The sequence below is a fragment of the Bombus flavifrons genome, chromosome 1 (genome assembly GCF_040668555.2).
Source record: "Bombus flavifrons isolate JBK064 chromosome 1, iyBomFlav1_principal, whole genome shotgun sequence".
Taxonomy (NCBI): Eukaryota; Metazoa; Arthropoda; class Insecta; order Hymenoptera; family Apidae; genus Bombus; species Bombus flavifrons.
This window is the reverse complement of record NC_138442.1, coordinates 7249276-7261519: the sequence shown is the minus strand read 5'-3', so window position 1 is coordinate 7261519 and position 12244 is coordinate 7249276. Positions and strand designations below refer to the sequence as shown.

At 36.8% G+C, this 12244-nt stretch overlaps 3 protein-coding genes across 3 annotated transcripts; 2 read left to right on the top strand and 1 right to left on the bottom strand.

The window, feature by feature from the left end:
* Window positions 1-403: 403 nt before the first annotated feature.
* Window positions 404-3329, top strand: LOC138179039 (U2 small nuclear ribonucleoprotein auxiliary factor 35 kDa subunit-related protein 2-like). Its single transcript, XM_069111464.1, has 4 exons — window positions 404-1043; window positions 1400-1701; window positions 1793-2335; window positions 2411-3329. The coding sequence occupies exons 1-4, from the start codon at window positions 792-794 to the stop codon at window positions 3195-3197; spliced, it is 1884 nt and encodes a 627-aa protein (XP_068967565.1). The 5' UTR covers window positions 404-791; the 3' UTR covers window positions 3198-3329.
* A 205-nt stretch (window positions 3330-3534) lies between these two features.
* Window positions 3535-5861, top strand: LOC138177813 (putative serine protease K12H4.7). The gene is made up of 9 exons (XM_069109016.1): window positions 3535-3932; window positions 4020-4201; window positions 4291-4523; window positions 4613-4748; window positions 4826-4892; window positions 4982-5192; window positions 5269-5401; window positions 5475-5644; window positions 5710-5861. Exons 1-9 carry the CDS (start codon window positions 3738-3740, stop codon window positions 5817-5819), a joined length of 1437 nt encoding a protein of 478 aa, XP_068965117.1. The 5' UTR covers window positions 3535-3737; the 3' UTR covers window positions 5820-5861.
* A 2-nt stretch (window positions 5862-5863) lies between these two features.
* Window positions 5864-11633, bottom strand: LOC138177820 (clavesin-2). Its single transcript, XM_069109029.1, has 7 exons — window positions 11377-11633; window positions 8771-9023; window positions 8488-8647; window positions 8353-8414; window positions 7169-7362; window positions 6575-6788; window positions 5864-6424 (listed from the first exon to the last, which is right to left on the bottom strand). The coding sequence occupies exons 2-7, from the start codon at window positions 8943-8945 to the stop codon at window positions 6219-6221; spliced, it is 1011 nt and encodes a 336-aa protein (XP_068965130.1). The 5' UTR covers window positions 8946-9023; window positions 11377-11633; the 3' UTR covers window positions 5864-6218.
* Between the last annotated feature and the right edge of the window lie 611 nt (window positions 11634-12244).

Sequence of the window (12244 nt, the reverse complement as noted above, 5' to 3'; positions counted from 1 at the left end):
AAGTTTTTCCCTATGTCAGTAATAAATTTATGTTACCAAATATATATCTAATGTTTATCTTACAGTCACAATCATATAAACAGGTCTTGACACTCTATACCGAAGTATAGGAAAAATTGTTCGAAAATTGAGTCGTGAGAACTAAATATGGAAGACAAGGTTTTCATTCTGCGCGTGTGTAACATACTATGAATGTCTCATATAGAGACAGACATATTCTACTCATATCTATCTGTCTCGCACGAACGAGAACTTTGTCGTCGTCCATATTGATTTCTCACGACTCAATCTTCGAACGGTTTCCCCTAGCGACTGTCGAGAATTATATGATCTAGTTCACCACACATCAAACTGTAATTTTTCATGCGTTCGTTTGCTTAATATTATTATAATGGTAATATAATGGCCGATACATAAACGGTGAACTATCTTTTAACAGTTCCTCCGAAATGTTTACTTAGCTTTAGTACAAAATCAAATTATTTTTTCAATTTCATTTATACATGTTTAAAATGTTCGCGTCGCCAGTTTATCACTCAATGATGTAAAAGTATTAACAAAAATAGTGTTTTATTATATAATTTCGTACACTTTCAAAAGATAGGGATAATCCAGATCAAAGCTTCTCGTTCTAAATTTAACATGGCGGCGTGCACGTGTTGTCTGCATTTCTTCATTGAAAACGGTTGTCAAACGCATGACAAATACCTTTCACAACTCCCAAAAATTTGTGATACTGTAATATCACCGGAAGTAACACGAGTACAATTTCTTGTGGAAAATGCATAGTAATGGAAGGGAGTCGTTTAACAAAATATAGTCACAAAGAGTGGCGTAATATAGCAAAAAGGGAACGTCGAAGACGTCTGCGTCGCAAAGCGGCCGCTCAGCGAGAAGCGACCGAGGAACAGCTGAGGGCAGCACTTGAAAAAAGTGCGGAATATTTAAAATGGCTAGAACAGTGTGAAGTTGAGGACAAAGAAAAAGAAGCTCGGGAAAAAGAAGAACACGATCAACGGGAAAAATTATGGTTAGAGGAAGAGGTAAATATATAATAAAAGCGAAAAATACTATTTATGCAACCTTAGTGAATTTCCTTTTTAAAAGTGTACATTCTATTTCTCTTATTTGGTCGTTTTAATTTATGGAATCTATTAGCAAGCAATTGATTAACGAACGTATATGTCGAAATTACTTTGTTTTCGGAATCGATAGCATACGTTCGATTAATTATAAAGTTACTCGCAAGAATTTTCCACATGAGTTATAACCCTGAAAATAATGTTAAAATGTGGATACCAAAGCCTGCTAGTTACTACATGGTTCCTATAAACTAAACAGTCAAGCCTTAACAGTAAAATATATAGATAATACGTAACACTATGTTTTATCTTCCTAGGTGAAAGCCCAAGAAGAATGGCAAATTTTGCAGGAGAAAAAGCAAAAAGCTCGACAGTTACAATTGGAGCAAGAGGCGAAAATTCGCCAAGAATTTGAAACGAAACAGGAGGCTATTCGCAAAAAACAGGAAGAGGAGAAACGTAGAAGAGAAGAGGAAATTAAAAGGCGGGAAGAACTACTTAAAGAGATCGACGACTACATTGATAATGGAATCAAAACCCCGGAAGCTTTGCGTGAGGTTATCGATAGTCAACCTGGTAAAGAGCTTTGTCCGTTTTTCACAAAGACAGGTGCTTGCAGGTGAGCAAATAAAGCTTAACCATTCAATCTTTATTAGGTAAGCAGTTAAATAAAGGTATAATATACAAGTCATATACGTATATGTTTGCAGATATGGTGACACTTGTTCGAGAAATCATCGCAGGGTATGTTTAAGTAAAGTCATATTAGTACCTGGTTTTTATACGCATTTTTCTCTGGAGAAGAATTCTGCAGAATACGACACTGATATTGCCCTTGAATTCGAAAGCTCGGAAACACGACAACATTTTCGCGAATTTTACAAAGATGTAGTCCCGGAACTGGAATCGTTTGGAAGAATAAAAACCTTGAAATATTGTTGCAACACTGAAGTTCACTTGCGGGGCAACTTATATGTCGAATATTACACCGAAAGGGAAGCTGCTAGGGCTTTGAGGAGACTGAAAGGTCGATGGTATGCCGGCCGACAACTTAATTGTGAATTTGTCAACCTGAGATCATGGAGGAGTGCTGTCTGTGGGATGTCGAAATGTCCCAAAGGAAGGGCATGTAATTTTTTACATACTTTTAAAAATCCACACGACGAATATGATATCAAAAGCCCGCCGAGATGGGCGAAACAATCGTCTTCATCTGTTCAGGAAGTTACGAGCAATAAAAAAACCGAACATAGGTATTGTTTATAAATGATAGATTATATCGTTACCATATATTATTGATATATATTGTTTTGATATCTTTTGTTTAGAAATAAATCAAAATGGGAAGATGTTAGCGACGTGGAAGATAATAAAAATTGGAGGTGGTCCGAATCCCCCGAGCCCGAGATAGGTCATCGTTCGAGGAATGCTGAAACTCGCCATCATCATTTCGACGAAAGGGACTTTCGACAGAAATCGACTCGCGATAAACGATACGAACAACTCGACAGAAATAGATCTATCGATCATGAGAATTCACCGCCGGTCAAACGTCATCGAACAAGATCTAGAAAACACATAGATGAGAAGATCAGAGATGATGATGTTTCAAACGATCGCGACTATTCTAGAAGACGCTCGAAGAAATACAAAAAGAGGACAGAAGAGGATGATGATACATCGCCGAGGCGTTCGCATAAAAGACACTTGAAAAGCAGCGATCGAAATTATCGTTCGAGAAGTCATAAGTTTTCGAATAAACATTCTAAAAGAGACAAAGAGGATGTCGAGAAAGACAGATACAGATTGAAAAGTCACAGTGAGTCGTGTCAAGTTTCTTGGGAAAGAAAATCAAAGGGCACGTCCGGGAAGTCGAATACCGAAGAAATAGTCGACGCGATAAATCTGCCTTGCGTAAAATCTAAATGGGACAAAGAAAATTCGGAACAAATTGATTCCGAAAGTACGGGTTCTTCCGATTCTGAGGTATCTGGCGTTGTCGAAGACAAAGATGTCGACAAATCGGAAACATCGTGGAAACTTCCTAAAAAAATATCCGATGACGAATGGGCTACGACAGATTCTGAAAATGAAATAAAGATCAAAGAGAATTGACGTAATAGACGTTGAATTTGTATAAATTTGTTCTCATCGTGACTTTGTTGAAAACTATAAAAGAAAACCTAATATAATGTGAACAATAAGTACTTTTTCATACCAAAATATATTTAATAATAAAACGTTATATACTTACATCGCAATAGGTCCTTTCTATTTTCTTTTCACTCTTTAATCGTTGTTACGTAATACAAAGCTGATTTTGACTTCGTTTCAGAAACCAATTTACGAAATATTCAATAAATAAGATAAATATTATTGGAATCAATCAAGCGGTAGATATTATCTTTCTAGCACTAATATCCGTATTTACAATTTGATATTTTTTAATGTATAGAATGTGTACCTTCCGCGGTGATTAGAGACAATTTGTATCAACTTATCAGATAAATTTGTTTAATAAGATATAGTATTAAGAGAATTTCGTTCTATATCTCGCTATAAAATGTTATGTACCATTGTCTTACGAACCAATCTAGTGGAATTCGTTGAACGAATGAAAATTAATAGAACTTGTCTTAGTTCCGAAAACCGAATATGATCTTAAGTTTTCTCGTGTTATTAAGTTTTACCTGTCGCCTCGGCCATGGCGTTGGTCTCCATGGATTTCATTTTCACGGTTTGGAAGAGCCACGTTCTTTGAGCAAATCGGCTTATGAAAATATAACCGAATTATGGATTCGACAACCCGTCGATCATTTCAATGTCCGCGACAATCGCACTTGGTTGATGGTATGTTGCAAATGGAATTGCGCCGTTTAAAAACACAAAATGCTTACTTATATCTCGATCGTATTGTACATCGTATTATTTCGACAGCGTTACTATGAAAATTCAAGATATTTCAAGGAAAACGGACCGATTTTGATTATGATCGGAGGAGAATGGGCAATATCTAAAGGTTTCTTAGAGGCTGGTTTAATGTACGAGCTCGCATCCGCTTATAACGCGATCATGTACTATACCGAACATCGGTATTACGGCAAAAGTAAACCGACCGAGTAAGTTAATTTCTTCTCAAGCGCTAGTATATTTTTACTTTTGTTTGCCACAGCATTTCTATTATTCTATTACCTTTCGAATCTTTTAGAGACACTAGTTCAAGAAACTTGCAATATCTAAGCGTAGATCAAGCACTGGCGGACTTGGCATATTTCATCGAAACGAGGAAAAAGGACGAGAAACTTCAGAATAGTAAAGTGATTGTTTTCGGTGGATCTTATGCTGGAAATGTGGCAACATGGGTTAGATTGAAATACCCTCATCTCGTTCAGGGTGCACTAGCTAGTAGCGCGCCAGTTCTCGCCAAAGTTGATTTCTATGGTAAAGAATAAACTCTTTTGCAATTCCATGTAATTCCTATCAATTAAAAAAAAAAAATAGATAAATAGAAAAGGAAGCTTCTTTTTTAGAGTATTACGAAGTCGTGGCGGAATCGCTCCGTAGACATAGTCAGAAATGCATGGACGAAGTTAAAGCTGCGTTTGACGATGTTGAAGAGTTACTAGCCATTCAAGGAGGCGCACAGAAATTAAAAGAGTATTTCAAGTAATTATCGTTCGTAGGAAATTAACATAATTCGCCGTGTATAATATTTGTTTAAGTTACACTTGAAACTGTCGTAGTTTGTGCGATGTGCCCGATGTACATTCCTTCAAGGATCTGGGTCATTTGGGCAACCTTCTAGCAGAGGTATAGTTTTTCGAAGAATACACTGTTGCAGCTCGAATAAAAGATAAGTAACTGCTTCTAATCATAGTTATCAATATCTTTCTAATCAGGAATTTGCTAGCATCGTTCAATACGATAAAGTGGAGAACAATCGAACAAAAATCGCCGCTTGCTGCGAAAACATGACTGCTTCGTATCTGGGTAGCCCTCTCCAGAGATTGGCGCATCTCGTGTCGAACAAAGATAAATGTTTGAAAAATAATTACAACAAGTTTGTCGAAGTTTACAAAAATGAAATATGGGACTCGCAACCTGATATCAGTACGTTTTCTACTTGCGGCAATTAAAAGAAGGTTTCGCGCTTGTGAATTATTTATTATTAATCTTCACATTCCAGTGAGACTATGGTTCTACCAGACATGCACGGAATACGGTTATTATCAAACAACAAACTCAAGGAAGTCGGTTTTTGGAAGCTTATTCCCGTTGCCTTATTTTACAGGTCTTTGTACCGACTTATACGGGTACTAGTACGTGTTATAAAATGTATTGTTTGATATTTTCTCGAGAAATGGTACACAAACTCTATCGTTTGTCTTACAGCTACGGTAACAGATTCTTGTATACCAGAATTGGAAGAACGAACACAATGTACGGAGGTTTACGACCAGATTTGCAAAACGTTATTTTTACTAACGGGGACGTCGATCCGTGGCATGCTCTCTCTGTTCTTCGGGACTTAAATGAATTCTCTCCCGCCATACTCATCAAAGGTATTGTTAAAAAAGTCGGAGATTGTCAAACATCGACCAATCTAATAAATCCACATTGTCTCCAGGATCATCGCACTGTCGTGATCTGTACAGCGATTTGGATACAGATGTTGAAGATCTTATTCAAGCTAGAGCAAGAGTACGTAAAATTATTGGGACTTGGATTTCTTCTTAATCGTTTGCAATCTTGTTACTAAATAAAATATGCGTAAGAAAATATTTATTTCCAATAATATGATTTTATTTACAAATTACGAAAATAAAACGACATATAACTTATACTTTATCGAACGTAAGCCTAAGGTTTGGGGACTACAATTATTTCATTTATATATTGAACTTTGAGATTCATCGAGCACAAAACTTAGTCGCGTCGATCGAGATCGAAATTTCATTGCTGTTTCTTTTACATTTCTGAATATCTTATTAAGCTCTTACAGCTACAATAATCGCTAGGATAACGTATCTTGTTGTAGCCCTGATAATTCGCTACAAAAAAAGTATCGATGACTTTATCCTATCGATATGGTAAATATCGGTTATGAAGTTTATTATTATCAATAACACGGCTTAATCAATCGACTTCGAGCTTTCTGAAAGAACCCGTGATACCGTACATGGTGGAATCACTGGAACCGATATCGGAACAACCAAAGCCTTGTTTCAAGGCCGATACCGCACCTTCCCGAGCCTTCTCCGAATATAAATCCAAACACACTCTCATCTTATCGTGGCTCAATAACGTAGGTCTCATTTCTAGCAACTCTTTCTTCCATAGTTCTGCGCAAATAAAAGTTTATTTTCTTCGTTTCGCGGTGTAAGCGCGTGTCAGTTTCATTTAATCGGAGATAGTCGATTTGTACGTTAAAAGGAACACTGTTATTTAATTTGGAGCACGTTTAATTTCGCAATTTATCAAATTGTACTTACCAATCATTTCTTTCATAGGCATCGTACCACCATACTCTTTAGGTAACATACTCGTATCCATTTTATGGTTGATAGCATCTTCTAGACTGGTGTAGATCTTGACGCGCTTTTTTATCTTTTCGGAGATCAATGACATACCAAAGTCAAGCGCGAATTTCAAAGAAGGATGTGTGTTAATCGCGTGAACTTCCTTATGCCGCATGGGTATAGTTCGCTAAAACCATCATTTCGCTGGTTTACTATGCGAGATATTAAATTTCGAATATATTATATCATTTTGAGAACATTCTCGGAATTACGCAATATCAGAAATTCTCCGACTGTTTCGTAAGAAGTTGCGTATCGTTACGAGTAAAATGCCATCCAACTTGTTGAACGTGTATATAACTAGACTTTATTAATAATTTGACAAAAATAAAGATAGTTGCAGCCTTCTGTCTCGCTTGAAGCTGTTGCAACTTGTTACTATTCGTGAATGAAAAACATCGCGTAAGGATATTCAACGAATGTGAGACAAACAGTCGTGAGATTTTCTACGTCCTTCATCGAACAATTCGAAATTATGAAAAAACATAGGGTTTATAAGATTCGTACCTCGCCGTTCTTCACGATACGGACCGCCTCCTTCGGTGTAAAAAGCGTCAAATGGGGGAAACTGACACCGGCTCCATCGGCGAAATGAACGAAACCCCGTACTTGACTTTCCTCGTCTTCCATCAGACACTCGTATGTTATCGCGTGAATTCTACACATGTCGGCATTGGTATACTTATGGGGATCAAAGACGCCTGAAAGTGCACGTTCCACGCAGTTATAGAAAGCAAATACACATTCGTAAACATTTAAACAAACATTCGTAAGATTACGATTACACGTTTTCGCAACTACTTTTCAAAACCGTATAATAACAATTGCAACGAAACGACGTGCATGCTGTCTGAAATTGCTCTGAAAGTAGAAGCGACGATTTAATAGCGGAATAAAATTACACGGAATGACAGGTAATCAACACATCCGTTGCAATTGTTTGGATTTGTTAAGAAGTTGGCGTGGAAACATTTGTAACGGGCAAAGATAGCTGTTATTATGCGCGTATTTTCACAAATTATCCACGTTCAAATATATAATCAAGTTTCGCAATGACAATCGGCAATGCTGAAATTGACACGTTCGCCGTGTCGCCTGAACGACGCTACGGGACACACGCGGTACCCCGCGTCAGCAGCTATGTTCAGGGTACGTGCATAATATCGGTTCGAATGAGTGGCGCAAACCAAAAATTGCGAAACTGTGAAAGAGAAGTTTCACAATATTTCGCATATGAAAATTATTGTCCAGCATATAATGAAACTCGACTGGGTCAATCAACGTGTTAACACTTAACGCTCCAAGTGTGCCTTTCAAGCACCACTGATGTGCGGCGCTCTACTCCAAAAATATTTTTGGGTCGTTATCGGTATTGTTTACAAATAAAAAATAATACTCAGCGCGTACTGTGAGACCTGTGAACGCAAACCCGGTTTGCACCCCAATGAATGTTTTAAACAATTCCACACATTACTCAATTATAATTAATATAAATATTCTAATCAAAATTATATTATTTCTCAGATGAATAAAGATTGTTTTCAATGACTAATATTATTATTTATACGTCATTGTAGCATTTTAAATCTGACACTTAAAAACTTGCGAGTCCAAGTATGATAAGAATAAGTTGTCGGTCGATATTCACAAGTAAAAGTCGGAGCGTTAAGGGTAAACCGACATTAATTTACCTGGTCTGGCAATTATAACACGGCGGCCTTTGGCGTCACGTCCAGGTGCAGCGAATATATATCTGGAAAAGCACAAGTTATGCGATCGTTATATCAGGTCGTATCACGCGTAATTAGCACTTTGTTTAATCTCACCCCAAAGATAATAACTCGTCCATAGTTGGTTCGGTAATGTCCAAGTTATTGAACGCGGGGTGGTAAACTTGGCGCAGCAGCAAATACCTTTCGATCGCCTCTTCCGCCATCGGAACGTTAAATTTTTTACATCTTAGGAATCTTAATAAAAACTGCGCATCTGTCGAACGAGATCGTGTGTCAGTAGCATCGACGCGCGATAATCTCGCGTGTGACTATACCTACATGTACGTATGTATGTACTAACTGTGCAAACACTATACTCGAAAATAAAATTTCTCACCGAGGCGACAGTTTTGTATACGCGGATTCAGTTTTATCCAATTACGTATTTGCTCAAGAGCTTGGTCTCTCGTATTTTTATCTTCTCTGAGTTCCTCCTTCGCCAGTTTCTGCGTTTCCGTCGACAGGCTGCATTCGTAGTCATCGCCCTCGGTTACCCATTCGATCGCTCCCATCTCGTTACTTTGATTTGTCTCCAACAACAGGCAGCTTTAAATTTTCGATATCCAAAGTATAACGGATCGGTGGAAATTCTAAAAAATCATTTGTTCCTCTTTACCAACGATCCATCTATCGTCCCATTTTCCATCTTACGTTCCCTAACCGGTAAATATACCGCGATAGTTACAGGTTTGACGCGCGATATTCGAAATAAGCTTGATCGCGATCTTTGTTTTCAGTGAAACTTTTTTTTGCATTCACATTTTCGATCGTCGAGCGATTCGTTTCTTTAGTGGACCGCTGACACAGTTCCCTAATATCGTTCAAAGTCACGGCGTGAATGAAAGCATCGTGGTGAGAAAGAACACGCCTGAAACACTTTCTTTCGATCGCGTAACGCCACGTCTTGCGTAATTTCGTAAGAACTTAACCAATTATAAGCTAACAGTGATTTTGTGACATAACAATTTCGTCGTTTTATGATATAATGTTTGACCAAGTATGAATACCGCCAAGTATTACGTGTTCCGTGATAGCAACATGTGCCGTGTTGTGAGCGAGTGACTTGTTTCGCAATCACTTTCTCCAATTACGTAATCGACCAGCTTGTGCGCCCATCTTTGTTCTCGGATTTTGTACGACCGACTAACATCGTTCGCGTAATATCTCACTATCATCATCGTAAACAATCATTTTTGTCTGTCAGCTTTCTAACGGTCCACTCGATTCCATATTCTAAAGCGGATTATTTCTATCAAAAATTTATCGTTCATCATCCTCTTACAGCCTTACGCGTAAAAGGATTCTGCTGTTATTTGATCGACGTGGAGTTTGTAACGTTCGTTAGGAAACGATCGTTGGTAAACAGAACAAGTCTGATGCTTTTATTTTATCGCTTTTAGTGAATCAACAGGTTTGAAACGTGAAACTCGGATAGAAAGGGACGAAACAAAGATAAGTCATTTGAATCATTAAAATCGCCACATTTTTGCCGACTATGCCTATTCAACGTCTCTTTGTTGTACTAGTTACAACGTATTGTTCTTATTGGTTGGGAAATTTCAACAGTCAAGGCAGATTTATGGATACAGAAGGTTTCTTTTACGTCTACGTTAACATAAACGAGCATAATACGAATGGGGTTATCGAGCAACCGGCGGAATAAACCACGTAACTATCTTCCGTGTAGAAAGTGCCACTTATCGTCTTATTATTACTCAAGTTCTTTCTCGAATATCGACTGCCGTTCACCCTATATCTAGAAATCTAAGTATTTTTGCTACAAAGTATTACGTCAGTTATGTCGACAGATTTGTCCGCGTCCTCTTCTTTCTTTTTTCCCTTTATCGTTCTCTTATAGTTACGTTTTTATGTTTCTCACGACTTCAAGTTCTGAAAACTAGACTTCGTATCGAACAGTACCTACGACATTTTGGGTTGGCAACTAAGTGATTGCGGATTTTGTCATTAGATGGTAATGCTATAAGAGGAGAACGATAAAGGGAAAAAAGGAAGAAGTTCGCGGATTTTGTCATTACCATTAGGCGGTAACCACCTAATCACTTAGTTGCCAACCCAATAAATTGTCAAGGATAAACAGTCTGTGTAATCAAATATAGACAGAAGAATTATCAAATCGAGTAAAGTATACATTTTATTCTATTTTAATGCGCGTCAATTAAACACTGTTTCGTATATTAATTCGATTACACGCAACATTATTGGCTATTGGTTTCTGTTGATCAAAGTCAGATGACATTGAATTGCAGTAAAGAAAAAAAAAAGAAAAATATATCACGTTTAGATATTTACGCTTCTACACATTCAAAATCAAATTAAATCTGTTGTATGCGAGACCTTGGCCTCCAAAATTCCTGACCTCTGAAAACAAGGTTAGGATACAATTACTGGTACTTAGTATTCACCTGACATCGGTCCGGTGAAGTACAACGAGAAGAACAATGTAAGTTCCTTCAGACGCGACTAAAATTTATAATAAGTTTGGTGAATTATCGTACAAACAAGGAGATCCATTTGAAGGTATCCGGAATGAGTTATTGGTATACTGTTGCTACGAGATAAACTAATGTGACGAAAAAAATTGATATATTTGGGGAGATAGTAAAATTGTGATAAACTAATAAAGTTTCTAATTTTCTAGAATTTAAAAATCAAGTCGATCGTATTAAAATGTTTCTTAAGAAATTAATATAATATGAAATTTAAGCAATACATGATAATGCGATTGATATAATTTGTTTAAAGATTTTTATTTTCAAGAACTGTTAACTTCTCAATGATATGATTCTGACTTTAGCCGATAGCACACGTTATTCAATTTTTCAACATTATTTCAAATTTTGATTCTTACTAAATAAATTCTTGCGTCTCTAAACGAAATTTTATTAATAACTTATGGAATTAATGGAAAGCCATGTAACATACCCAAGTTGTAGTTGCGCAGGTGAACACTTGGAGGAGACTGTTTCCTCTTGGCTTGCGACCGCTCTTTTATAATTTCCACTTGCACCTTTCTTCTACCTCCGCCTTCGGTACTCACGCGGTAGCTTATGGGCCTTATGGCTTATACCAGCAGACTCAAAGCAAAGGAACAAAGTCCCTTTCAGGGACGAATCTCGCCTTTTTTAAATACTTTTCTTTGTTAAATCGATCGAATAAATTGCCTAACGAAAGATACGTAAAAAACTGTTCCGTCACTTTGCAGCAAACCATCGAATACCATGGTTCACCTAATTGCTCGTCTTTTATAGGTACGTCGGTTGGTATCATCGTTCACTTAAACTTAAACGATGCACTGTAGTAGTACATTTCGTAACAACTTTTTCTTTTTCTTTCTCTCTACTATTTTACTTTTCTACAATTCTTACAAAACGTCCCGAAAATTGTGGCTCCATATAGAAATGAAAGTTCTATATATTCTCCCTTGCAGTTCTTATCCTAAATTTGGTAATTCATCAAATGATAATTATATTACAAGTCTACGGTCAATATAAATACATAAGTTAGAGGAAATTAATTAATTGGAAATTGAAATAATTCTTATCTTTCGTTGCTCTTAAATCTAACTGAATAATCAATAATTTAGCATTAGTAAAGCAAACACGATGACATCGTGTAATATTTCGAACAACAATTGTATTATTAATCGGTAATATTCTTCAAATTTACTAAAAATATATAATCATATCTTATTTTCTAATCAATCAGTGTATTCCAGGTAACTGTTTCTATCTTACATCACCGATCTACGTAACAAATAATTAGGAAATTTCTTTTTTTCCTACTCTTAATC

What these genes read in the sequence shown, in the direction of transcription:
- LOC138179039 (XM_069111464.1), top strand. Translation starts at nt 792, where the DNA reads ATGGAAGGGAGTCGTTTAACAAAATATAGTCACAAAGAGTGGCGTAAT. An exon ending in AATTATGGTTAGAGGAAGAG is followed by an intron (nt 1,044 to 1,399) that starts GTAAATATATAA and finishes TTATCTTCCTAG; the next exon opens with GTGAAAGCCCAAGAAGAATG. An exon ending in ACAAAGACAGGTGCTTGCAG is followed by an intron (nt 1,702 to 1,792) that starts GTGAGCAAATAA and finishes ATATGTTTGCAG; the next exon opens with ATATGGTGACACTTGTTCGA.
- LOC138177820 (XM_069109029.1), bottom strand. Translation starts at nt 8,945, where the DNA reads ATGGGAGCGATCGAATGGGTAACCGAGGGCGATGACTACGAATGCAGC. An exon ending in GACGAGTTATTATCTTTGGG is followed by an intron (nt 8,415 to 8,487) that starts GTGAGATTAAAC and finishes GTGCTTTTCCAG; the next exon opens with ATATATATTCGCTGCACCTG. An exon ending in TGTTATAATTGCCAGACCAG is followed by an intron (nt 7,363 to 8,352) that starts GTAAATTAATGT and finishes GTGCACTTTCAG; the next exon opens with GCGTCTTTGATCCCCATAAG.
- LOC138177813 (XM_069109016.1), top strand. Translation starts at nt 3,738, where the DNA reads ATGATCTTAAGTTTTCTCGTGTTATTAAGTTTTACCTGTCGCCTCGGC. An exon ending in CGCCAAAGTTGATTTCTATG is followed by an intron (nt 4,524 to 4,612) that starts GTAAAGAATAAA and finishes CTTCTTTTTTAG; the next exon opens with AGTATTACGAAGTCGTGGCG. An exon ending in AAATTAAAAGAGTATTTCAA is followed by an intron (nt 4,749 to 4,825) that starts GTAATTATCGTT and finishes AAACTGTCGTAG; the next exon opens with TTTGTGCGATGTGCCCGATG.